Source organism: Gambusia affinis, linkage group LG23, assembly GCF_019740435.1.
Source record: "Gambusia affinis linkage group LG23, SWU_Gaff_1.0, whole genome shotgun sequence".
NCBI classification, from domain to species: Eukaryota; Metazoa; Chordata; class Actinopteri; order Cyprinodontiformes; family Poeciliidae; genus Gambusia; species Gambusia affinis.
This window is the reverse complement of record NC_057890.1, coordinates 11,147,929-11,175,451: the sequence shown is the minus strand read 5'-3', so window position 1 is coordinate 11,175,451 and position 27,523 is coordinate 11,147,929. Positions and strand designations below refer to the sequence as shown.

Here is a 27,523-nt window from a genome sequence, read left to right as displayed (position 1 = left end):
AAAGAGATCAACAGTCACAGGGGGAGCAAGTGAGAAGAATAAGAAAGTGAGAGGTTTAGATAGTAGGTCAAAGGCAAAGAATTAACAAAATATTACTTGATTCTACAATTACACTCGTTTAAAGGAAGTCAAGTTTAACATAGTCCTGTCCTGATGTTTTTGTCCATTGTACCCTAAAAAAAGGTAAATACATTCACATTAAGAGCCATCATTATTTGGTCTAATATATTGTTGTACATGCTGCAGTTAATTTATTTGAGCAATCATCAAGTTTATTTAAAAAGTCAAGATAATAAAGTGCTGTATCCTCTGTTGCTCCGTAACGTATGGGATAAATATGAGCATCTTTTTTTAGCCAATTCTCCTTCTGATATGCACAAATGCACTCGCTACTTTCCTCCTGTTTACAAAGACTTGGCATTCTTTAGCTTCTAAATTTCTTGGTGATGGTTTATTTTAAGTTGAGTTTGCTATTTTAGGAAAACAAACTGAAAACCATATGAGTACAAAATTTTAAGCAGTTTCTGCAACTGTTTCAAGCAATGATTGTTGCAATAATGCCTGGGTATTTTCAAGCTGATAGAAGATAAGCATTATTCACAAAGTCTTGTAGCATTTACAAATGCAGCATATTCTCCATAGAAAATGGATATTGGAAGGCCAGAAGAATAAAATTAACTAAAGTTCTTCATTCCAGTTAGTCTTGATGCCAAAATGCTTCTTTGCTCCAAATGTAACAATATTTATAAGAGTGAAAAAGTGCAAATAAAATTCTAACTACTGATAATGTCGCCAGTAATCATGGACTTTTTGAGGACCTTTGCTACCTGTAATCTGTCATTTTATCAGTTGACAACTGATAAAAAGATGTGTCTGAATTAACATCCCACAACCTTGTTTCTCTGCACCTGAACAATGAATTAAAAGTTTGCTTGATGTAGTAAAGATTGTACTTCTTAAAAATTGGATGATAAAATAAATTACCATTTAAATGGCAACAATCCTAACTACTTAAAAAAAAGACATTTAATTTAAGACTTATTAGACCTAATAATAAGTCAGTAGCTACAGGTTACGCTCTCCACGCAAACTCAGCAGCTCCAAACTGGGAAGATTACCGTTTGCTGTCAGCCCAAGACAAAGGGCTGTTTGGAAAGGGACTGACCAATAATTACATTTCACCTCTGTTCAGCTTTTCTGTTCCTTAAACAAATTTGCAGTCAGCAAGTGCATGCTGATTACGGTCCTCAAACTGTAAATCTATGAGAAAAAAACCATCAAAAGGATTGTTTGTCTCCAATGGCTTATCTCCAACCTGCAGAGGCAACTGCTGTAGTTTCTTAGCTCTGTCCAAATGACAACAGCATATCCATTAACAGTGTTTACTAGTACTTGATGTGAGAAATGGACAGCTTCATAGTGTTTTGGCAGCACAGTCATGGCTTTTTATCCCTAATCCCTGCTATGCTGTGTGCTTAAAATGTCTGTGTTAGGACTCCATGGGGCAGAATACATTTTAACTTGGGATGCACTTAGTAAGAGCTCAGGAACCTTGGGGCATTTAATGGCATGTTAGTTTTTAGACAGAAACACTCATCCTTTGAGTACTGAAAGGAAGCACTACTTCAGAGTGTTTTAGCTTACATGGATCTCAGTTTTTAGTATCCTCAAAGGAACAATTTAACCAAAATGACAAAATTGTTATGTTTAATGATTTATAAAATAAAAATCTGTATTATCATAGTCATAACACTGCAGAAACAAGCACACGGTATGTTGCTTAAAAATTCTTTGACCTTTGAAAATATTTCAATATACCTTTTATAGTCACACAAAGCACAACAGATTATTACGAGCCACTGCCAGCCTTTTATTTCCAGATGACAGTGATTAATAAACAGTCGTTGTTGCATAAATGAAAATGTGGGGACAATGTAAACAAAATACTAAAGAGACCAAGACAACCAGTGAAATATGGAGCGTTCAGATAATTAAAAAAAATCCCAGCCTACTTTGAAATTATTTTTCTCCTAGTCGAGCCATCTCCTCAAAGATAAGCCTCAGGAGACAAAGCTGCAGTGAAACGTATGAATACATAAACTGATGTGTGTGTTTAATTATTAGTGGGATGCATATCAGTGTTTTTTTTTTTGCATGCAGTGTGTGTGTACAGCTTTTTATTGTGCTGTTTGTCCAGTAGCTGCTCAGCAGGGACCGACAGAGAATGGAAAGAGGCTGCGCCAGCAGGCAGTGTTATTCCCTGCAGGGAGCGCTGATTAATGAATCACATCTTTCTAACCTAAGGCTGAAACGGTGCTGCTGTACTTTCACAGCACTGTAGTGCGCCAGTTAGCCTTGTGCCAGCCTGCTTCGCTGGCACCACATGGGCACAGGAGGCGGGTGTCGTCACTGCTACCAGGAGTTGGCACAATTTACTTTTGGGGTGCTGACAGAAACTGTTGGACAAATTTGACCAGTTTGGCCTTTGGGTGTTGTTCCTTTTATACATGGAATGTTTATGAATTTGATTACCATGTTGTGTTTACGCATTTTGTTTATCACTCAGTTTTGTTTTATGATCTCTGATTTATGCATGTTTATATACGATCAGTTGATGCTACATTAATGCGTCCCCCCCTTTCTCGCTCTCTTCCATGTTCCCTGATGTTCCCCCACTGATAACTTCTGAAATGGCTCTTCTGATATCAGGTATGTGACAACCGTGTTTTACACACTTCCTTTCCCCATGTTATCAAACTGAAACATTTCCAGTTGTGTAGAGAAACCGGCACTCACCCTCCCATCTTTTTTGTTCAGCTAAACTTGACAAACTATAAACATGTCTATTATAAAATATTATTCTGCTGAGTCCAATTAGCAGACAAGTTATCAGTTATTTATACTCTAATGAATAGATATGGCAAAGTTGAACAATATGTTTCAACAATAAACATCTTCACTAAAAATACATTACGTAGTTGTAGATTCAAATTTGTTGTTAAAGTTTATGCTTCAAAGTCAAAATAAAAAAATATCATAGGAGCATTATTATATGCCTTTAACATGCTATATTACTTTTGTCACTGTAGGCCTATATATTTGGGTTTAATACAAACTTTTGTGGAACAGAAGTATTTTTTTCAAGGTTTTGGTGCAATGAGAATCTCAAATTGGGCCTTGCCTACTAATGTCCCTTTAAAGTTTTTGATCATTGAATGAACTCTGGAGAGAGAACTGAATCCGAGACCATTTGGTGAAGCTCAGGTTTATGTGTTCTCTGTATGACCTTCATGACCATCTTGTTTGGGCCGCTGCATCCGGTCTGAGAAGCTTTCTTAATCAATTTTGCAGCAGGGAGAGCAGACACCACACTGGTAGCTTGGCATCGGTTATGTGTTTGGCTCCTCTTTCCGCTCTCTGCTGTTTGCTAAAGCTGTCTCTGTTTTATGCATATGATGCTGCAGTGTTGCTGTGTGAGGTCCTGCTCCTTCACTCGTCTTTGATTGGGTCAGAAAAAGTAAAGTAACAAATATCAGGAAACTGTTTAAAAAAAACAAGTGTGTCTGGTCAGGAATAATATTAGTCTGTATTGATCCAGAGAGACTGGTATCCAATGATAACACTTTGTATCCTTGTTGTTTCTGTAGCAACAGATTTACAGTCACATCTAGATGTAAATGCTTTATCAGCAGTGTTTACTATCACTCATTAGTGATGATAAACATCACTAATGGTCCACAGAGAATTCTACAAATTCTGCAGTGGCTCGAGTGTGACCTCTCTTTCATATTTCTTATAAGTTGATGGTAGCTTCTTTGAGTTCAGTAAGATTTCTTTTCAAATTTTAATTCATATGATGTTGCTCTTTGGCAAACAGGCTAAAATTGACTTTGCACAAGTTTAAAACTACTTGATCGATGAATAGACTAAATTAATACATTATATATGCATTACATATGTCACTATCAAATGCTGGCAACATAATAGAATTTTAAATTTTCAACTGAGTTTACACCTCCAGTAATTGCTTGTTGATAGCTGAGGATGCTTCTGTACGGAGCAAAGTGTAGAACAAGGGGTTGGTTTTTACCAGGCGAGAGCTATACAGCGAAATTATATATTTTTAACTACTCACAACTTTGTACATATATTTTAGGTGACAAATTTGAAAAACAAAAAAATAACGAAATAAAAAGTACTTCCATTCTCATTTTGATAGTCTTTATTTGGCCTCATGTTGATGGAAAGCACACTTCAAAAAATCCTGGGCCTCATTGTTTTTCATGCTTCACTTTGTAACAGCAGTCACTTTGCCGGGGGTCAGACATCTCTATAGTCTTTTGGCTTGATTCATTTTTATATTGATAAGACTCTGTTTCATCTTCATATCTCTTCTACTTTTGTCTATAGTTCTACAAACTTCTTCATAATTTGTCATTCTATTTTATGCAAAAACATATGAGCTGCCACTATGCTTTACAGTAGGAATTATGCTAATTTCTTTGAAAGCATAATCGTCCTCTCTCAACATCAAGTTCACATGATGCGACATAAAAGCTTATTTTTTGTTACTTTTTATGTCTTGAAAGAGGATTTTGTTCCAAAGGTGATAGTTGTTGGTATGCATTTCAATATAATCCAACTGAGCTGTATAATGTTTGTCTCTTAAAGTTGGATCTGTCACAGTGCCATGTGTCATTCAGAAAGCCATGTCTCCAGGTTTACTGCCTCAAACCATTAGCTCAGATCACAGAAACTGTCAGGCTGGATATAGATACTCCCTAAGCTTCTTGCATCCTGAACTTTAATTGTTATCACCATCCTCTCAAACTCTTATTTTCTCTCTTGTCTGCACTCAATTTGGTGCAGTGATTGTAAACCATGTAATGACTATTATCATATTGTTTGTAAAGAGACTCACTGACTGCTGAAAAGAAAGAGTTGTTTTTGCTGATATACAAATTTGAATAAGATGCTTTAAGATCTTTTCTGTTATCTTTGCTATGTTCCGTGCATACACTCGTATATTAATTTCCCTGTTAGTCATTTGCAGTCATGTGCTTTTCCAAGCTTCTTAATTCTTTCAAACTTGGTGCTTGACAAACCCTCTCTATCTCCCGCTGTGCCCTCCTTAAAATCCCCCCTCCCCTGACCCACTCCAACCCAGGAACACCTGCCTTCTCCCGCCCCACCTGAAGGCACTGAGAGTTTCTCTCCCTCCGAATGTACACTTGTCATCCTCCCACTCAATTTAATTGCTCATATGATAGTGTAATGCATGCTAATTTAGGCAGAGGAGATGTGTAGCAGTGGAAATGCCACATGTCCCAGCGTGGTGTCATGTGCTGGTGTGATCACTCCTTCCTTGGTGGAACAGCAGGCTGGACAGCTGGAGGAGGAGGTGAAAAGGAAGAAGGGTGATTACAGGAAGAGATGAAAATAGAAACTGAGACAAGCATGAACATTTGGAGCTGTCCTCAGCTTTTCTAGGTGCTTCTCCAAAAAAAGCATATGTTAAAAACATTCCCTTTCAACATAGAAAAATTGAATGTACTAGATTTACTTAAAGGTAAATTAGGCAATCGTCAGATATGCAGTTCTAAAATGTAGTCTTGATTGTCATTTCTGACTTTGCTGTGTAGAAATCACATAGTAAACACAGACGCTGAATATTTCTTATGACACAGCAGCTGCCCTTCTGACCTGATTGCGATTCATTGGAGGTGCCTTGCTGAGTCACTGCCTATCTTTCTCTCCTGTCGTATTATCCTGACTGGCAAGATCCAGCATGCCAAGGTCATAAACTTACACACTCACTCACAAATGTGTGTATCCTCTCTCCTTGACGTAAACCTGCCTGCATAGACAGATGTCAGAGGTTTATTGATTTATAGATCATCGGCAGCTCCAGCAGCAGCCACTTCATAAACTATAAAGTTATAAATTATGTCAACAGTTCCTGAAGTTTAGCTGCTAAGCTCCCTGAATATGTCTTCAGTCATTTGGGTAATAATAACCCATGGTAACAGTGTGAGTTTCAAAAAGAATGAAACTATTAGATTTTGAAACTATTTTCATTTACTGATTCTTCTGCATTTTCTGCCCTGCTTTGTAGATTTGAACTGCAACATCATTCATATTATTATAACTACCATCATTATTAAAATCATGCTGAGAGGTTGGTCTCACACTGACCTCATTAATATATTAAAATGCTAATCTCATCAAGAATTCAGCAGCCACTGTCCTTCTCGGTTCTTGGATTTTTGTTTTTCCTTCTGTCTTCACGCACTTCTCCATCAGTCTTTATTCTTGATTTCACATTGGAATAAACATACATTTAATCTGATTGGGGGAAGAACAGATGAGAACATAAATAATATATTTTTTATATGTGCTGAAGATGATTTCTTGTCTCTAGTCTTCCTTGTGGGTTAAACTGCCTCCAATACTTTTTCACTCCAATTATTTCCCCATTTATGTATTTATTTTGGGTTTTTTTTTTTGTGCCTTACCTGTTTTGATTTTGTAATTTTTCAGATTGCCACTAGAAGATTTCAAACTTTGTAAAGTGTCCCTATTTTGCCTACCACATTTAGTTTTTTTCTTTTCTAGAAAATTCATTGGTCCATTTCTCAATGCATTTCCACTTTGTTCTTTTGAAATATGCATGGCTGCCAATTCTCCCACTAAATCAGTGAGTAGACAAAGCTAATCTAAACCAGGGTTAAATTATGTAGACTGCATGGCAGCTTATATCTGGGATACAAACCAACTGTTAAGACAGTGTTTGTGTAGTAATTTACAAAGCTAATTGTCTGAACCTTTCTTTGTTCACCCTCTGAAAACATTTAAAAAATTTTAGAGGTCACATTTTGTTAGAACTTTTTCTTATTGAAAAGATGATTTTGAACCAAACGTTAGTGGAAAGGGTAGTAAGGCAGATAATGTAAACACTTAAAATTTCTAGGCATGTTCAGATACCAAGCCTTCAATAATACTTGTATAACTTTTATCTGTTGACGGGTGGCGTTTGTAAATTAATTTTTACAGACACCACAGTGAGCTGCTCATCTAGAAGTTTTCCTATGATTTCCAAGGGTCGTAACTTGTAGTAACCATTTATTGGGATGTGGATATTATTTTAGCAATTTAAAGCATCTGCTTTTACAATAATGCTTCAGTAAAAGAGTTACGTGATTAGCTCTGACTTTTCTCAGGCAGCTGTCCTTGTGCAGAGGCACAGCAAAAACTACAAAACTAATATTCCAGTGTTCAAAGCAAAATTTCTGAAACCGTCAGCTGGAGCTAGAGGTTTTAAAGGTTATAGCTGTATGTGTCAAATTAGATATTTGTTTAAACCATGATGCTGTCCTGCAGATTCCTGTGTTGGGACAAAATATGTCATTGTCAGGAAAATGTATATTTTATTGTGCTAAACTAGAATCATTGGAGTTGATGAGCTTCTAAGCATTACCTTTAAGATCAAGTGAATGTGAGCAACTGTGGCATTTCTCATAATTTCTTTTGGTAAATCATTCGTCCTTGTGCCCTCTGTAGCAGAGGACCTTAACCAGGTGTAAAACCTTCTAATACTGTGGGCCAGCACTGTACATATTATTTTCATATTACTTTCTAATTAAATAATAACAGCGTCATTTGATTACAATGGATTGAAATGTGTTTATTACTGAATAAAAAAATTGGCTTGGTGGCACTTTGCATCAGTTGCTTTTCTGAGGAAATTATTAAATAATTATGAATTGTAGACATAAACTACAAAGACCGAACCCATCTAGGAATACATTCCCCACTGGTTCCTTTTACAAATATGCTGGATATTTCATCTCCCAGCTCTCGCTGAGCTAATTTTTCCCCTCTTTTTATGACCCACTGAACTATCTAGTTGCTTTGATTAAAATGATCATGATTAAAATGCACATCAACTGGCAGAGACATTTATTATTCAACTGAAAAGATAACTTTAAAGGTTGTCCTTTGAAATGCTCTGCAGTATGTTATACAGAGAACAAAAAGACAGTTTTTTTTTTCCAGATTGTGCCAGACTTATATGACTCATAACTGAACAGACAGGAATTACTAGAGTTTCTCAGCCCCTTCTTGCTGTTCCTTGTGCATGATTTGCTATGAGTCGCTCTTTTACTCATTAATATTCCCCACTGCAGTCAGCCTGCTTTTGTTTTGTTGCTTCTGTCTTTATGTAGTTGTCCGTATCTGAGCAGTGGCCATTTTTTCCACCTACACAAAAGAGCCAGTCTACAGAAACACCACACACACAAGCACCGTCTCTCACTCAATCACACAACAGTGAGTTGGAAATTCAACCTGATACTCATTCCATACATGAATATTCATGTACATCTGCTCCCCTGCAAAGTAAATGTAAGCCGTTTTTAATGCTGTCTAAACAGAAATTGTAACCTGAACTCTTTTAGTAGTAGTTTGTTTTCATGTTTGGCTATTTTCCCATTTCAAATGATATGGTATTTACCTTTAGCCTCTTTCTTAAATTCACAATTTTTATCTGCAAACAACAGAGTCCTAACTCTCGATTTTTTTCCAAACTCATGGTTGTGAAATATATCTGGTTGGGTATGTAATCCCTGGTGTAGAACACTCGCTGATGTATCCCTGAAGGAAGCTCTGCGATGTCATCTTAGGCACAGCAGTGATGCAACATCAGTGAAGGACTTGGAAATCACTGTAGGCTGGAAAGATGAAGGTTAAGGAGATTACGGTTTGGAAGAGGTTTGTGGATTGACAGAATCGCCTGAGGCTGGTGGGGTATGTATACAGGTATGTTTACATGGGTGCTGGCAGTTGTGCCTAAAGTGACTAAGTTCCACTACATACGCAGCTTCGGCTTACAGCTTATTCAAAGGTGTTTGGTTTATTTCTGCTAAGTCTTGACTTATTTGCTTTTTTATTTCCTTTACTTTATTCTTGTCATTATCTGTCCTCCATTCTCTGACTCTGTTTATTGAAGAGCTTCCCTCCATTCCTTTGAAGGCTCAGGCATAAGGCCGGGAGAATTGAGGAAATAAAGGACCACAACTCTTAATAATATCTTTCCCTTTGCTGCTTCTGTATAGCGCAGCAAAATTCACACAACTTCACAGAAACACACTCTCATCCCTACAGATATCCTGATCTTAGGAAGGATGTTCTTACCAGCCTGTTGTACTAAGAAATCCTCCCAAAAATACCTTAAATAGTTGGGAAACTGGCATAAGAAAGAGAGTTGGAACAGTGGGAAGAAGGGGTGATTAAGCTGCAAGAGGAACAGCTTAGGATACACTGAAATTTATCTGTCATGATGAGTGTTATGGTCTTTCCTTGTTGTGTGTATGTTGTTGTGTGTGTGCATTAAACCAGTTTTCATGATGGAAAGATAAAAGACCCACAGAACCCTTTGATGTCCTTTCTCAAAGATGAAATCAGTTAAACAGCAAACCAAATAGCACTTTTTAACTAGATCCATTTACACATCAGAGCAGCATTAGGCACACTGACTTTAAAACTTCAAACATGGCTGCCCACTTGAACGAATGGAGGATTCAAAGTACGCTATTTAGTCGCTGCAGGAAGATGTCTTTTACAAAATTGGATCAAATGGAAAATGTCGTTTTGGAAAATGATTGCTCATTTCTGTAAACTATGTGCTGCCTCACCACAAAGAGAAAGAAAGACACCAATGCTAACATATACTGTTTCAGCACATCCCAAATATGCCTAATGGTGGTAAGTACTGTACTCTTAGTGTCAGTGTCATATGAAAAAAAAACACGTTCTGATGGAAATTTGTGAATTTCTAGTATATTTTGAACTCATGAAAGTAGACGTCTTTCATGAGTAGAAAGTAGAAAATGTGTTATGGTGTTTGATTTTTTGCTGCAAAATCAAAACACCATAACACGGCTTCCCAGATTTATACAGTTGGAAATGAACTAAATGGGTGCATCAGTCTCTCTTCTACTGTAGTTACCCAGGATATTCTTGAGATTCCTGAGTTATTTAGTCCAGAATGAATATTGACTATCCTTCTGCCTGTCTACTTACTTTTGAGCCATAATAATTTTACATTGTAGTTTGGACCAGGTCCTGATTATTTTGTCTTTATTAATTTGTTCCTTTGTGGTTTTGGTCATTTTGTTCCAAAACCAAGAAAATGTTTCAGTTTTTCATAAAATAGGTCAGGAGGGAGTTTCCTTATTTTCACATTCATTTTTCATAGCTCATCAGTAGGAGATCTGATGATTTGATCAGAGGTCATAACATTTAATAAGTCAGATGGTCCAAGTAGTAATCAAAACTCAAACTCATTGTGCTTGTTTTTCAGATTATTTTTTCAGTGTACATTGTTGTATTTTTGTGACTGTTTCAAAAATAGTCATATGAAAATACCAACCTACAAAAAAACCTAATTGATTTGTAAGAGTTCAAGTATAAGGGTAAAATTGAAATGGGAAGGGATGAAATTGCATTGGCAAAGGGGCAAATTGGCCCAGGCCTACCTGTTTCACACAGTTTATACACGATGACTCGGAACACCGCATGTTTGTTGCTCTAATTGTAATGACTGGATATATCTCCAGAAAATCTTCTTTCTAGAATGAGAAATGCATCAGTCTACAAAGTTATTATAGTTTTTTTTATTTACTGTAGAGTATGTTGTCTTCTCTGTTGTTTCATAGGCTGTCACAGTGAGGACATTTTATGTATTTTAGTTACAGTTAGCTCTTTAGTTGTCTCTCAAAGTTGAGAGATTCTGTAACTACCTCATTGTGCTTGTTTTTCAGATTATTGACAGTGATATGGTCTTCCATGTAGACTGTTATATATTATGTGTTTATTTGTTGGACATGTTTTAGCTAAAATTCTTTATTGGTAATATGACTTAACTTTGATGAATCATAATTTTTAAATGCTAATCAGTCAATATACCTGGGGACAAAAAAAAATGGAGCTGCAGCAATAAAAGTACGCTTCGATTAAGTGTTAATCACCAATTTAATCGACACATCATTAGCTGCTTTGTTTTTGCTTTCATGCTAATGTCCATTTAAATACATGGAAAGTATTCCTAACAGGGCTCAGTAATTTTTCTAATGTGAAACAATCTTTCTATTTTCTGTTGCAGTTCCTTTGTCCTTCTTTTCTGACGTTATCTTTCTCCCTTTACCTTTCATTTTGACTGTGGCTAGTGGGAGTCCTCACATCTTCTGAGATTTCTCTTCTCTTTCCCACACTAGAAAACCAACATGGCGGCCAATTAGATTTCTGGACAGTGCCGACCATAAATCATGCACTGCACTGTCACACAGGGACTTACTACCTTCTCTTTTTGCAGTTCTTCCTTTTTGTTCCTTTTTTTTCTTTTTTATGGACAGGTAAAAAAAATCATAAATTGCATTGCAGGCTTGCTTATCCACCTTTAATCTGCTTACACATCTCATCTCATTTTAATTAGATTTCTTTTCTGTTCTTTGTTGCTTGCTTTAACTTTTCATGAACACTGTCTTTTGGTTTTTTTTCTCTTGTCTTTTTGATGAGCCATTATCGAAAGTAAACATTTGATTAATATTTAGCAAAGACAAGCTCTTTTGATGTTGACAAGGTTAAGTTTTTCATAGATATTGGTATATTTATTGTAGCCTCTGCCTCCGACAGCCAGGCTTCATTCCTCTTATTTTTCCTTTCTTTTTTCTACTGCAGTCTGAACTCTGTAATGAGCTCCCTTTCTGCCATTGTCTTTCTGTTTTCATTCTTCCTCGCTCTCTCTATGTGCTGCTGTTTTTTCTTTTTCTTTTGCTTGCATGCCGGGGAACAAGGCTGTAAATGGTCGTCAGGGAGAAGACATTTTGATGGAGGAGAGATAGTGAAGACAAAACGTGGCAGTTTTTGGTCATAGTTGAGCTTTAAAATGTAATAAAAGATATTAATTGAGGAGGGACGAGTCTCCGGGCAAGAAGGCTTTATAAAATATTTGCTTTTAATGTGTGAAGCTGTATATTTACCCGTGTTCAGGTAGTGGATTATGGCTTTGTGCATTGTGACTGAATAATAGCCACGAGTAGAAGCTGAAACAGGAAGTGGGAGGCAAAATATACATCAGAATTGTATGGAATTGTTTCTTTTCAATTTGCTAATTAGCATTTTTGCCATATGCTTAGATATTATGTTTGCTGGTGTCCTTTATTGTGTGAGTTCATATGTATACATGTTGCTGGAGGAATATAGAGGGCTTTGCAAAAACATTAATTACCTTTTTTGCATTATGTCAAACTTTGGCCAAATAAATTTTACTTTAAACCATTTCACTCTAGCTCCGGCTGTTAGGATTTTGAGGGACAAGCCTTGTGAGATCTGAAGTCTTTTGAACTTAGTTGTGCTGGATGTTATTCTGGTCTGTCAATGGAAAGAGAACTGGAGCCATATGTGCACCACACTCCTCAAATTTTGCAGACAAAAACTGAAAAACATACATTTTTTCTTCCACTTTGGGTTTGCGGTACCCAGAGATAACGAAGTGTTTTAGCATTTTTATAGTTAGCTAAGGACACTTCTGAATTTAATATTCATTTTAATATTTTTTTATTTGGCAATTATTTAGACTTGAGAAATAATTTAAAATAAACACTTTCAAATAACGTCTGCACCTTTTTATCCTCAAGTTTTCTCAAAAGTATATGTTTTATCTTTTTGTCCATTTTGCATATTTGTTTGAATGTCCCTCTTGGATGAAAATGTACTTAGAGAATCAGATCCTAAGGTTTGTCTTGGATGTAGTGTAATTACTAAGATTTAATATCTTACCATTTGGGAGATTGTATGACATTTAATAAGAATTATCAGAGATTTGTAAGACTTTTACCTTCATTCTGTCTTATGACATTCTATTAGCCATTGTTTGGAATCTGCTGAAGGAGCGTTATAATTGGTTGATTGTGGTAAGGTGGACATGATTCTGCTTGTACTCCTAAAATGTCCCAAGAGAATTGCTATTGTTTCACAATCCTACTATTTGCAAAATGTTCCCATACCTTCGTTTTCCTTTTTTGGGGGGGGGGGCTTGGTGCTGAAAATCTTCAAATTGATTTTCTGCCTCTGCATCATGGTAGATTTTTTTTCAAGTTTTTATCCTCTTTAAAATTAGCTTTAGTTTTATAATTATAAGTATTTATAAGTATTTGCAATTACACTTATTTAATTTCATAGATTCCGTTTTGTTCCTATCCACCAGAATTGGGGTTTTCACTTTAAATTGCGTCCTTGTTAGCAAAGGGCTGAAATTAGTTTTTACACCATAACGGTCCTCCTCATATGTGTATTACAATGATGGATTCAAATGTGTTTTGTGTTGAATTTGTTTTTATTGCTTCTTCACCTAGCGATATGTGCGGCTTTTATTATTATTTATGATTGCTACATTTCAATGGAAAATGCAAGCACTTCTTGCCTGTGGCGTTGTTTTAGGAACCCTGATTAAGGGTTTGAGCTCATTGCCGAGTTGTATCAGTGGAGCCTTCCACTGGCAGTATGTTAATTAAACTGGCACATTTTAACCTTGATTAAAGCCTAATAACTTTATGCTTTTTTAAACTTTTTGAGCCCCTTCAGCTCACAAGACAGTTGACACATCAGTCTGCTCATAAACACCGGACAGACATTCAAAAACACGTTCAATCAGCTCAGTACCTCGTAATTAGTCCTCCCTGTTTGATTTATTTTCACCATTAATTTATGCACTAATTCCTTCTGTTAATGAATGGCTCTGGCTCGCTTTTTTCACCTCTACTTCCATCTTACGGTCTAAGCTCTTTATTATGTTTACACAGAGGCACCGCCAGTCATAAAACTGTTCTCCAGTGCACTTATTCGAATCAGCTAGCTCATTATTGTATTTTATCACTCTCTACAAAGTCGACAACAGGGGAGACATTTGTAGGGTTTTGGTGTTTTTTTATGTTTATTATCTGGTTTGTTGCCATGTTTTTGTGTGTAAATCTCTTTTTAGATGACCATTGTGTGTGTTATTTCCTGACAACCAAGGATTAAAGTTATTGGTTTTGAGGAGTATGGTTAATGTTAGACTTTGATGTACTAAACTTCCCCCAACCCAGCAGGTTCAAATGAATGGCTTGTTTACAGTTTTCTGCAGAGTTGAATTACATGTTAATGATGGACTTCATATGTTTGATTTAGGTGGGTTGTTTCCAGGGACACATCTAAAGATTGTAGGTTAGTAGCTCCCAAAGAATGAAATTGGTATTTAGATCTTCCAGTGATGTGTCCTCCCAAATATGAAGTGAAACCCCATTAAAGTCCCACTTTCTATTAAGTGGCAAAGGCTGCCATATGTTAATTTACAATGTACCGATAATTTAGAAAATCATATTTTAAAGAGGTTCTCAGAAGTGATGGGGGTGGAGGCCCACAGCATCACAGGTCCATTAAAAACAATTTGCTAAGGGAAACCCATTTGATTAATTAAATACAGATTTGTGTTTCTAAGCCCTTTTTCTGTAGATTGTAATAATTTTCCACTTACAGATAATAATTAGATTATTACACAAGATCGCTGAAAAAAAAATATATGGAGATGTGGGCTTAATGAAAGTGTTTGCTTGATCAAAGGTTGCTGCTTTCAATATGTACTTTGACTCAAACAAACAGCATCAGAACTTGTATTGTAATTTATGAAATTTGACTTTATATGGTGGTCTTTTATGTTTCTGCCTTTGTTTTACAACATGCAGCTGAAGTGTCAATACATTTCTCAAGATGTGTTGACATGTAGATGACACCCAATTCTTCTAAAAATTGGGTGACTCTCTCATGATCTCTGATAGGGATTTTTTTTCTTCCTTTACCTTCCTGTTTATTGTATGTTGTTGCGGGACAAACTTGGTTCCTCATCTTCTTCCTCACAGTTTGAGTTGTTTTAAACTTTGCAATTAAACATTTTGCTATTATTATTCTGAACTTAGATTTGATGACGAGTTTAGATGAGTAACCTTTTCTCTATCAGCTATTTTCTGACTAAAATATAAAACCATCTGGCAACTTTTGTTCAAGAGGCCTTACTCTTGTCTTTTCTATTTTGAAAAGTCTGCCTTTACGAGAACTCTCTGTACCATGGCATATAAATATCCCTAAAGTTATTTTTTTCGACTTTTTGCAGTCTGAGATGATGCCACTTCAACTAGAAGAGAAATTGTGACTTATTTTTGCAAATCATTACGTAGGGTGCTTATAAATGGATGGTCTGTTCATAATGGTAATTGTAAACAGAGGCAGTGATAACTGAATCATAGATTGAATCACTGGCTAGTTGTTTGCAGTAGCCTGATATCCTGATGGCAGACATCCTAAACAAAATCTACAATGGATGACAGATTTTTATTGAACATGGTAACAGACAGTCAACCAATCTTTAAAGAGGAACGGATAAAGAGCCAAGATATCCTAGGACAGGATATAAATGTGTGACCTTCAGTGGGATGCGTCCTGGTGTAATAACACCTATCTGAAACATCATGATATTGCCTTTGTCAAAAACAGGATGTTGGTAATTGGGTTATGTTGTCTTTCAAAGGGAATGTGAGCTTCAGCAGTGATGGGATAAACAGGCTGCCTGTGTTGTGTGTCAGAACACGGTCGGGTGTGTGGGCACCAGGCATCAGAGGATGTCCCTGATTCTGATCGCATCTGGTCTCTATGTGATTTCTTCTTGTCATCCAATGCCTTAAATCTGGACCACAATCAGTCAGTGTGATCACTCGGTTCACAGTCATTGGGTAATATAAACAGCACAGATGAAAAAAGTGGCAGTTTAGTGTCTCTATCTATATGTGGTGTTGCAAATGTGCATAGATGTTGCATGTATATGTGAAAGATAGCAATCTATCCACTCTGACATCCAATATAAATGCTTTTTCTCAAAGGAGTTTCGGCCCCGTAGCTCCACCTGGGCTAGATTGTTTCATCAGTTTGACAGTTCAGCCTTAACTTATGATTCCAACAGCCTGAGATATAGACTATATTACTACCATCTGAAGTCAGATAGGCTGTCATATCATAAATGTAAGATTGGAATTCCAAAAGTATTTTTTTTCTATCCTCAACAAACCATGTAGTAATTTCCAGTAAGTGCAGTTAAACATGTAAGCAACTTTATAGTGTTATGCTTTAATCAGGAAACAGTTTCAAAGAGAACATTGTGTCTGATGTCACTACTGTGAGTCACATAAGATTGTATCAGCACAAGCAAAAAATTTTAGTTTAACCCACTTAGTGTCCGGAGATGGATAGAAGTAATCTTGTAGAATTTCCCAAAACACTTGAGGGAGGTCTTCCACATCCAGGTCATTTTGTCCATTTTAGTGGCACAGTGTTCCTCATTTTTAGGCTGAATAGCGTCAAGCTTCAGCACATTCTATGCCATGCCACTTATCAAATGCTGGTGTTTTATTTCAAACTAAGCTTTGTCTGTTACAGATCGAGTTGTCATTTTCTTTAGGGAGTATTGAATACACATTACGCTTGAAATAATTTTCCTTTTTCCAACGAAGGGCAAAACCTGCTAGCTAAAAATGGGGCTTATTCTTACTCAAAAACTCATAGATTGTACTTTAATGTTAAAAATTGTACTAGTATGCAGCAAAGAATAATCATCAGTTTATTTGGAGTAAAGGAGGGTTTAAAACGAGAAGAAAGAAGCAATGTGAAGGAGAGAGATGCAGAATGAGACTGAAATAAACAAAATGAGTTTAAATCTACTAGCCAGAACAGAGGTGCCCATAGTCGGTCCTCGAGGGCCAGCATCCTGCATGTTTTAGTTCTCTCTCTGGAGGTAGTAACAACCTTTTCAGCTTGTCAATGTTCTTCTTAGGTTTTCTAATGAGCCATCATTGGATCCAGGTGCGTTATACCAGGGAGAAAACTAAAACATGCAGGATGGCGGCCCTCAAAGAACGACTTTGAGCACCCCTGAGCTAGACTATTCTCCAGTTCAAACAGACTTTATTTTATAAAGATAAAATCAACTCTCCTACAAGCAATCTTCCCTATATATGCCTCTTGCATCACCTAAGGTAAAGTTGAACAGCTGTGCTCCTTTAGGGGTGGTGTCCTACAGGTTGTTGATGTATTTTTCAACACCTGATATTTTATTATCTCCTCAGCCTGTCACCATGTTCTGCAGGAGCCTGCTAATGATGCAGTCATTAAAGTCAGGTGTGTTCAACCAGGGAAACACCTAACAGATGCATGACAACCATCCTGTGCTGCACACCCTTAACAAAAGGCAACGTTTTGATTAGTTCTTTAGAAACATCCATATGTGTGTTTAAATTCTTATTTCCATCATTCCAGCTTCACAGGACTTTAGCTCTATTCTGTACAATTGCAGAAAATTGTCTAAGCTGTTTGCAAGAGCCGTGCATGGATTTTGTGAAATTGGAACACCGTTAAAACACATGGAATATGTTTGTGAAGAAGATGGGGGAAAACTGGATTGGACAAATTGAATTATCATTTTCAAACAATATTTCCTGCAAAACGGCTGCATCACCTGTTTCTCCCAAATGTCATCACCAAACAGACAAACTTATAATGAACCTAATCCAAGCTTTCCCTCACACACATGAGAAACTGTCAACATTGATCAAACGTTTCTTAAAAAATACATAATAATAATGAAAAAAACTTGTATTTTGCATAATTCATAAATCAAAATGTATACTTTTTTATTACTAGGAGGTGTATTTGCTATTAGTGCAGATTTGTACATGAAAAGGTTTGCCAGTGGACTCTTTGCACAAAGAATAAAGATTGAAAAAGAGAAATGTGGTATGGAAAAGAAAACTTACTACAGGGTGGTACAAAGTGTTATTTCTATGCTTCATATTTAATTTTATGAATTAAAAAAAGAAGATGAGCTACGTGTTTATGCAAAACCAATATTGTGTGTAAGAAAGGAAAATGGCCTCAACTTTGGTCCCCTTGTCTGGGATGCAAAAGTTCCACAGGGTATACTACCACAGGTGGACTTTTCCCTCTTGTCTTCTTATTTCCTACCTCTACAGCCTCCATCATGTTTTACCAGTCCTTGTTGCCGTGGCAACACAGGGCGGAACTGAGAGAGGGAAAGAAAGAGGAAGAGAGCAGAGTAGAGTGAAGCCCAGAGGGATCCTCCACTCTTCCATCTCTGTAATATAAGAGAGGAAGGTGTTCCCTCCCCCAGGTCCACCTTGGTAGAAAATTAGATTAAATAGATATGTTGGGTTGTTTTTTTTCTCACAGGAAGCACATCCTGTGGTTAAACATGCTGCCACTGCTTAAATTTGGCTTTTGCATTTTCACCCAGCATTATGTTTGTGTGATTAAACTTCATTGACATAGTTCTTGTGTGTAAACATCAAATAAATTATGATGACACAATTGTGGACATCCAAATGAGCTGGTATGTTTTCTACTTAAAGCAAAGCAGTGTGCCAGATTTTATATCTCTAGTGTAATGTATAGCCTGCCTGTTTTACTAATTTTGTGTTACTTCCCATAATTACTACATTTGGAGCTAAAAAAGTGGAGAATGAATAGGGGGGGGGCTGTTAACTTCTGGCTTGACTTTGTTGTTACTACAAAGTGTCACAAAGGACATTAGGGAAAATCTATCAATACGTCTTGATGAGGTGTCATCATGACTGTAGTTAAAGCTTGAATTTTAGACCACTGTATGTGTTTGTCAGTTTTAAAGAAGTAGTTCACCCTGCACTGCATGAAAACATGAGTCTTTGCTGCATGAAAACCCCACCCACAGTCAGAAGAACACCATGCACTAGAAGAAGACAGAGGGCATGTTCTGTTAGAGACGGAGAATTTCCGATTTTTCCCCTTTTCTCCTTCTGTTTAAGTTTATTTAAGTTTCTAGATGCATCAGATCAGACCATTGTGACATTGATCCAAAAAAATTCTTTGATGTCATCATGACTATGATTTGCTTTTGATAGAGATTGGATTAGCACTCCCAGATACTTGCAGACATTTTCAACAACATCAGGTGAAGATGCACATAAATAGTTTAAAATATGTTTTATTGCAGTACCTTTAATTTATGTGCATTTAACAAGTGTGGAAAAATTGAACAATAAGAAATAAACTTAAAAAGATCACCAGTCTAACCATTGCTTTCACCCATGTCATTAATTTGTAGAACCTTCAATGACAAATAGGTCTTCAAAAACATTTTAGTAACTTTCAGGATAGATAGAGAGGGGTCTTTAACCATTGCTCTTAACATATAAATCCAAATCTTGCATTATGTACTCTTCTTTTTGAGTGGGAACTGAGATGTTCATGAAGAGGAAGGGATTTTGTCTCTATTGTGCCATTTCTTGGTTGATTTGGCCATTTAGCTTTGGATGTTTATCCATTTTAAATGTCTCGGGGAAAGGCCACCAAATTTTTTGTTAACATCTGCTGGTATATTAAGCATCTAATGATTTCATGCACTCTAAGAAGGTACCCAGAACCTTCAGGGGAAAATGAGCCCAAAACATCACAGATTTTCTACAATGCCAAATTGTGGAAATGAGGTGCTTTGCCACACATTCATCAGTTTAGTGGCTGGATGTCTACGGGTATGTTGCGCTGCCTCATAATCAATGCGCACTATCAATATCAACTGGGAAATGGTAAATGTTCTATGGCAGACCATCCATAGTTGAAGCACTATTCTAAAGTCTGAAGGAATAAAATGACTGTTGCAAAATCAATAAAATCTAGACTGAAGGCCTTTTTGCAGCATAAATTTGATCTTTGAAGTTTTCTTAAACCAGTAATAAAATTTTCATGTTGTGAACTTGATATCATGTCATCTTGTGAGTTTTATGTGTCATTATACCCCACTACTATCCTCTTCACTGTGAATACTGACAACATAAATATGGTTTCTGGTTCAGCTTAGTGACCAGTGACATAAAAAGGAACTTCTTTGTTGTTATATTTACACTGTAGGAAAATAAATGGTGGCAAATTATAGGTTGCTTGAAACTCTTTATCCACTGAAAAAGATAAATTATAAAAGAAGTTATTGCTTAAATTGCATTCATTCTAAAATAAATGTTGGGGCAAAATATTTGTGAAATTGCTTTAGAAATAGATTTGTTTGTATTTTTTTTAAATGGAAGGTTAAGCTACTGCAAAAGATTAATTGATTTAAATGCTCTCCATATGTAGTGATGGGATCATTTGTTTCCCTCTGTGAGACTGGAGAGCAGCCTTGGCAACCTTGAAAGCAGCATTTAGGGCAGCCCATCCCACGCAGTTCAAAGACATCTGCAAAATGAAGAGCCAACATTCAATGCAGTCATCAAACTCTAACAGGAAACAATATTTTCCATCACTGTCTACATTAGGGTTGGAAGTAAATTTGATCAGATCTATAGGGATTAATGCAAATCTGAAAGCTTTATATGCTTTCAAAGCAATTTTCTTTGGATAAGGTATTTTTATATACCTATAAAGCAAGATGAGAGAAGAGTATTAATGCTAACAATTTGGGGGAAAAAAGCTCTACATCAGATGGACTGGGTGGAAGTTATATGATTTTAGAAAACATTACTATGCAAATGCATAAACATTTCTCTCATTTCTACATATTTTGCCCTAAAGGAGCTGGAGTTTCCCTGATATAAGTTTTAAAATAGTGTTTTCTGAAAGGCAACAGTTCTTTTTTTTTTTTCCTGTGGACACTGATTGCTGTTCTGTAAACTCCATTTTTACTAGCAAAGTTGTCATTATGTTTCAACACATTTTTTTTTATCATCAGCCTGATCAATGCCACACTCAATATAGCACAAAAATGTGGGTTCATGTATATGTAAAAAGAATGCATGCGGACCAATGTATATTATTACATAGTTGAAGAGTCACACATTGAATAAGAATTAACCCTGTGAAGTGAGCGGGATAATTCCATGGTAATTAGTGTTCTGTGTAATCAGTTTTTATTTTCCTGTGCTGCTGTTAGGTGCAACAGACTAAACAAAAGGAGGCTTGTGTGCATTTCTCCCTCACTCGTCCTCTAATTACAAACATATCCAATTAATTACCCACAAGTCCCATTTTCAACAGTGTGCATGAAGTGAGAGGACGAGATTGGAGCAGGGAGCAGTCAGCCAGGAGCAATGACACACACTAATACACAAATAAAAAATAATAGTCACACTCAGGCACGTAGAGTACAGATTCACATGCATGTTTGCACCATAAAGCACCCGGTTATGGAAAACATGCTGGCCATTTGTGAATTGACTGATTTTGAGTGATGGAGTTGGTGTTGAAGGAGCCTCGTTTCTGTTTGAAGATGAGACTTAATGCACAAGCTGCTGCTTCAATATTTGGTGCTCACATTTTCCACTGCTACAAACTCTTCATCTTTTTAGTAGTTCTACAATGTGTATAATAAGCTTTAAATATAAATGTCATAGGAGAAAATGAAATATGGCAACTATTTTGAGCAAGTTCAACAAAACTGATTCTGAATTCATTTCACACAGCTAAAATTTAATTTATTTTCATAGTTAACAGTCTGAAAAGTGATGATGCAAAACTAAGTTTTAAACTGAGTGAAATGAACTTGGAGCTATTTCTTGTTCTAAGTGAACCATCAGTTTAACACTTCAAATTCCACTTACATTCTGTCCGTATTTCTATTTTAGTATAAAAAAGAAAAATAAGTCTGTAAAATTTGGTTAAGACTTGAAAGGTGAAGAGAAGAGTTGAAGTAAAATATTATTTCATAATTACTCACCTTAAGAATTTGAATGCTTGTTAAACAGTCATTGTAGTTGTGATATTTCTATTGTTTCAGTGGGTAAGTGTGAAAATACGTAAATATAAACTCTTTCCAGTTCGTAGAACTTATGATATATGCAGTATTTGTAACCATGAATAACACATGCTGCTTCTTCAGGTATCATTTCCACCCTGTGGTTGTTTTATGATGTTATAATTTCCCGTAATTTAGCAGGATTATTGCCTCATACTGCGTTTCTACTCGACTTAACACAGCAGGATCAAATACCAGCTGAAAACATAAAATTCTCTGTATGTTATCCTACTTTGTCCTTCCTTCATTTCCTTCATTGTTCTCACTAACATTCACCCTTTCATAAACAGTAGGTAGCTGTTATTATTTTTGTCCAATTAAATCCCCTCTAACTTTCTACTGCAGTGCCTCCCCAATCATCCCTGTTCCTCTTGACATGGAGTATACGCTCTGGTCATTAGTTTGAGACAGTAAAGGGCTTTGGCACTTTACTATGCTGAGTAAGAAGGCATTGGTGGGCAGTAATTAAGAAAATGCTAGGTGCCCTCTATTCTTAGCAAGTTTCCTCCAAAAGGCTGTTCATTTAAAGTGGATATTGGTTTTTCTTTGGTGTCTTTGGTGTCTGACTGGTCTGCAACTGTGGAGCAGTTAGCAAATCAAAGCTGTCTGAACTGAGGTTTGTGTCTGTAAAAGAAAAGCTGACAGAAATTGACATTGTAGTATCTAAAAACAGAACTATTTGTGTTTGTAGAGTAGGTTAGAAAGGCATAAATACAGACAGGAAAGGAAAAGAGATGAATGTGCCAGTGTATTCTTTCATTAGGTCCTGAAATGACTTCAGAGACACTTGTTTGACTGACATAAGTGCTTGCTGTCAACAAAGGTCATTCAGTGAATGCGTGAGAATGAAAGAGACAGACAATGTCCAAGTCAAGAGGTGAAGTGAGTAACGATTGTGCTCTATGCTAAAACCTCCATGTCATAGGACTGAGCTGAGCTCTGCTCCAGAGGCATTTCTGCCCCGAGGCCAAGTGTCTTTAGCTGTGAAATGGTTCTCAGTTTCACCCTCTTCTTGCCAAAACCACCGTGAAGTGGACCTCAGCCTGTATCAATGAATCCTCTTCATGCACTTTTCTATTACAACCAGTTCAACAGCACAAATACATGCATTCATAAGGACCCCATCTTTTTGTAAAACCCTTTATCACTGACAGACACAGTCCATCAGTTCAAGGTTATTTGTGTTTTGTTTTTTTCCCGTTATGTTGATTTACCATGCATTCCTTGAAGGATTGTGATTGTGCATACATACCATTGTGGAAACCCAAAGAGGCATTGTAGTATTGCTTGAATTTTGACCCCCGGTGATTACTGTCAGACCTTTTATCCGACTGAGGGGGCTCAGGCAGACGTCCTGCTGTGGGAGTGGTTTTGTTTTTGGAGAGGTGGATACTGTTCATGGCACATTGAATGAAAGCGCAGAAAATCACATGTGTACACTCTAAGCACAGAAAACTAAAGCAACTTTTATTTTTCACATTCACTACTCGACTCTTCGGTCCTTTAGTTAATCTCGTCCACTGCTGTCAAACACTGTGGCAACTCTGCAGCTTTTTTTATTTTTCTACAGTAGCTTTGTCATACTTCGAACCCGCTTGAAGACGCCTGGCTTGCATAAATTGAGGGAATTGCATCACATTGCAGTCATAGATTTTAATATTTATTTTAGATAATCAGTGAGCAAACATCTGAAATCCAATGTAAACATTTTCACTCATGCAGGGAACAACAAGTGTGTGGAAGAATGGGCAGAAATGACAGACATTTATATTTTTGGCCTACAAGGAAAATCTAACAGTAAAACCAACCTTCCATTATGTTTAGATGACTTTTTTTGTGGCACAACATCTTTAATTTATTTTGAAATAATTGTGTGGTTTATCACATAAAATTCAATTTTATAATGTGACAAATGTGACATTTTGTCACATCACAAAATGATGATTTTTAAAGGGTATGCTTATTCATTCTTGAATAAAACTAGTCAAATGGCCAAATAGTTAATTGTGTGATCGATGTTGCAAAAATCAGCTGAAATATTACCAAAGATTTTCTTTTTTGAACTTTCTAACCTCTCTATGTTGTAGTTAGTTTGTTAAATATGAAATTCTAAGGTTTTACCTGCTAATATTGGTAATAATCATATCAGTAGGCAATTACAGTTCCTTCAGTTGAGTTAATCCACATGTGCCCTTTCTATGTTATCGAAGCGGATACCATAGGGGCTTTGGAGGTAGGCCTAATGAAAGACCTGAATTACTCTTTTATTCTGTGGAAATGACACACATGACAGTTTGAGGGAACGCTCTCCTATTCAACACCCACCTATTCCCATCTCTGTCTGTTTCTCTCTTATTCAACCCCCCGCCCCTCATAAGTGCCATGTCTCACTCCATTTCTCCATACAATGGCTGTGCTGTATTGCAACTGTTCCTGAACCCCTGCAGCCACAGTCTGTCCCCAGGCCAAGTCTATGACACAGTTGACTGGGGCAGAAGAAAGACCCTGCAGCCCTGCCTCATTAAAATGGTAAAGAGCTGGAGCAGGGCAGGAAAGCTAATCCCTCTACCGGTCCCCTCCTAGAGCCCTCATCTTCTGGCCTAAGACCCTGAGACACATAACACACATTTAATATCATGAGCAGCTCAGGGGTTTGCTAAAATACACAGCCCACGGGACATGGAACTGATAGGGATCAAATGGGACAGTTTTGGGAGCTTGGAGTGAAGGAGATGGATTTGGGCTATTTTGAAGGAATGGCGCACTGATTAAATTGTAAAGTATTTATATGTTCCTCTACAATGTAGTCATGTCAATTTGACTGCGTATTTGTAAGAACAACAATCCCCCCCCTCCCAATTTCCAGTGAAGTAAAAAATGTAAAGAAGTCTTACAGCTGTATTTGTTTAACTGACTGTTCCGGTGCTCAATTTTCTGTTGCATATCCGCCAGAGACAGTCACACAAATATAAAGTTACTATGGTCGCATAAGAGGGTTTGTTTTAGTTTTCAACCACAACTAAAACTTGCAAATTCATGCAGTGGTTCAAATTTTCAAGAAGAGCATAAAAAAGTGAATCCAGCTCCAAACCCATTGACACATTCAGTTTCTGAACATTTTAGCTGTAAGGCTTGCAAAAAGAGCTAAAAACATGGAGATGTTAATTTCCCCAAAGATTAATGCTATGCAGGTACTTCAGTAAAGGCAGTAATAATCATTTTTTTCTATTACTTCACAATAACAGCTTACAAAAAATGCAATACTACAGTGTACTGTGAAGACTTAATTGTGTTTGTCGATTGTGCTTAAAACAATACAGTGTCAGCAAATTGTAATACAACAGATTAAATCCACAGGGTCACATGCACTGCCTTTATACTTTTAGAAGTTGTGGTTTAGTACTTCTCCAAAGCCATAAAACATTGTTGAATCGTAAAATACATTTTGAGTTCAGTTTGCATGCTTACTGAGCTGGTCCACCTGAAGTCCTCTACAATAGATAGTATTTTGCTTTCACCACAAAGTGATAAGAGAGAAGAAAAATGGAAAAAAAGGAGAAAACGAGTGAGCAAACCCATCTGTTGGTGTCAAACATTAAAGATCTAAGGGAGCGGATCTCTTCAGACTCCAGAAATGAGTGAGCTGGCTTTCATTCAGCCCTCTGGCAGCTTTTGTGAAAGGGCATGACAAGGGTGTGTTTGGATTATGCTAATGCATTCTACAGTGAAATTAAAGTTATATGCAGCCTTAGATGTAGTCTCTTCAATCATTTGCTTTGGTCAATGACAATAAAAATAGATTTAATACAATGTGATATTACTCTGAGTATGTGCTGATAGCTTGTTCGCTCTTCTGAGGGCAGATCTTGATTGTGATAATTAACTAATCTCATAACACGGTGCACAAGTAACATAAAAGGCTTTATTTGTTATATATGTATATTTAAAATATGCATGCCTCACAAATGGATATCACAGGGAACATTTCCATATTGCAGCCACAAACTGTTTATGCAAATAATTTCAGGTTTAAAAATTAAAAAGGGGTAGTGTGCATTTATACTCAACATCAATGTGTCAATAACCTTAGAAGACCACCTTATGATGCTCTGGCAGTTTTACACATCTAGAAATTGTTGCTCATTCTTTGATGTTGAATAGCTCAGAATCAGGTAGATTTGACAGAGTGGACATCAATTTTTAAGTCTTGCCACAGATTTTATAATAATATGCTTTGATCTAAACCTTACTACTGTAGATAAGCCTTCATGGTTAGGGTCTGTGTCTTGTTGGAAGCTCATCCTCCAGCCCAGTCTGAAGTCTTCTGTAGCTTCTAACAGGTTTTCATTTTGCTCCATCCACCTTCCCTTCCAGACTCTGACCACATTCCCTGTCCTTAAAACCATCCTTTCAATATGATGCTCCCTCCACTATGTATTACTGTTAGTATTGGGTGTTCTTTGCTACTTTTTTGATGCAATTCTTCCCAGCTTCTTGTTAGTAAAACAAATGTTGTTTCTATGGCTCAGTTATGCAAAATCCCACAAATAAAATACATTGTTAGTAGTTGCAACATGAGGACATATAAATAAGTTCAAGGGGTATAAACACTTTCGCAAGAAATTTTACATGGTACTTTCTATTATCAGACTCCCTTTATATGACTTAGAACATAATTGTATGTTGTCACAATACTAAAAAATTTGCATGTGCTCTTCTGGTTTGCACAATAATTGTGAATTCAGATTCATAATTACTCAGCTGATCGCAGCAGTTTCACATTAAGTCTAGGGAAACAATGAGCTTTTCACAGAGCCTGATGAATTAACAGTTTTTGTGGAAAGCTTTAGCGATAAACGCGGTGCAGCTTTTGTTTTTGTACAAGTATCTGTGATGTTGTTGAATGCAGAATTTTGTAGCTGTTTTCAGATTGTATAATGAACTATTTCAATTGCAAGGCTGTAGATGACGTGATTTATTCAGAGAGGATTCTCATCTGCCTTGGGTGATCTTGGAATCCATACATAAGCGGGTGTGGACTGAGAAAGCTGCAGCTAATTTAGGACAATAAGCACTATACACTTGAAGCTTTAATGATCAGAATTAGCATGACTCAGATCTTAATGTATTCATTATTTATAATATTCATTTTCTGTGTGGGATTTGTAGTTTCTGCCAAAGACTAAAGAGATGAATTTTTTTCCCCCTTACAGTAATTACTAATCTCGCTTTGTTTCATTGCCAAATGATTTATGTTGGCCCTTTTATTGTAGGATTAGATTGGATAGGTGGTAATTTAGCATTAACATTTTTGTCTGTGTGTAAACACATAGTTTGGAGTTAATTACTATAATCATAATTATTAAATAGCTGTTTTTCTGTCACTGCCCTTCATTTGAATGCAATAACAAACAATTATTTCATACTCAAGTGTGTGCGCACCCTTACACACACTCACACAGCCGTGTGTGTCAGTTGGCAGTTAGCCAAGGCCACAGACATAAGGCAGTGACAGTAGATGACAGCAGTTAAGATTAAAGGGAGAGGGAGTTGTGAGTAGAGCCATAAGAATGGCAGGTTCATAAATATGACATGCAGGGATGCCCC

The 27,523-nt window shown here is 36.7% G+C and overlaps 1 protein-coding gene across 2 annotated transcripts in view; it reads left to right on the top strand.

The window, feature by feature from the left end:
- The window catches only part of plxna4 (plexin A4), a 268,637-nt gene that overhangs the window by 88,668 nt on the left and 152,446 nt on the right, over positions 1–27,523 (top strand). Inside the window, exon 4 of one of the 2 annotated variants that reach the window (XM_044108054.1) lies at positions 2,710–4,195. The exons of the other annotated variant lie outside the window; for it this stretch is intronic. Coding sequence (XP_043963989.1) covers positions 2,710–2,868 — 159 coding nt within the window. The 3' untranslated portion in view covers positions 2,869–4,195. Of the gene's footprint in view, positions 1–2,709; positions 4,196–27,523 lie in introns of those variants that run through there. 2 annotated transcript variants of the gene reach the window in all.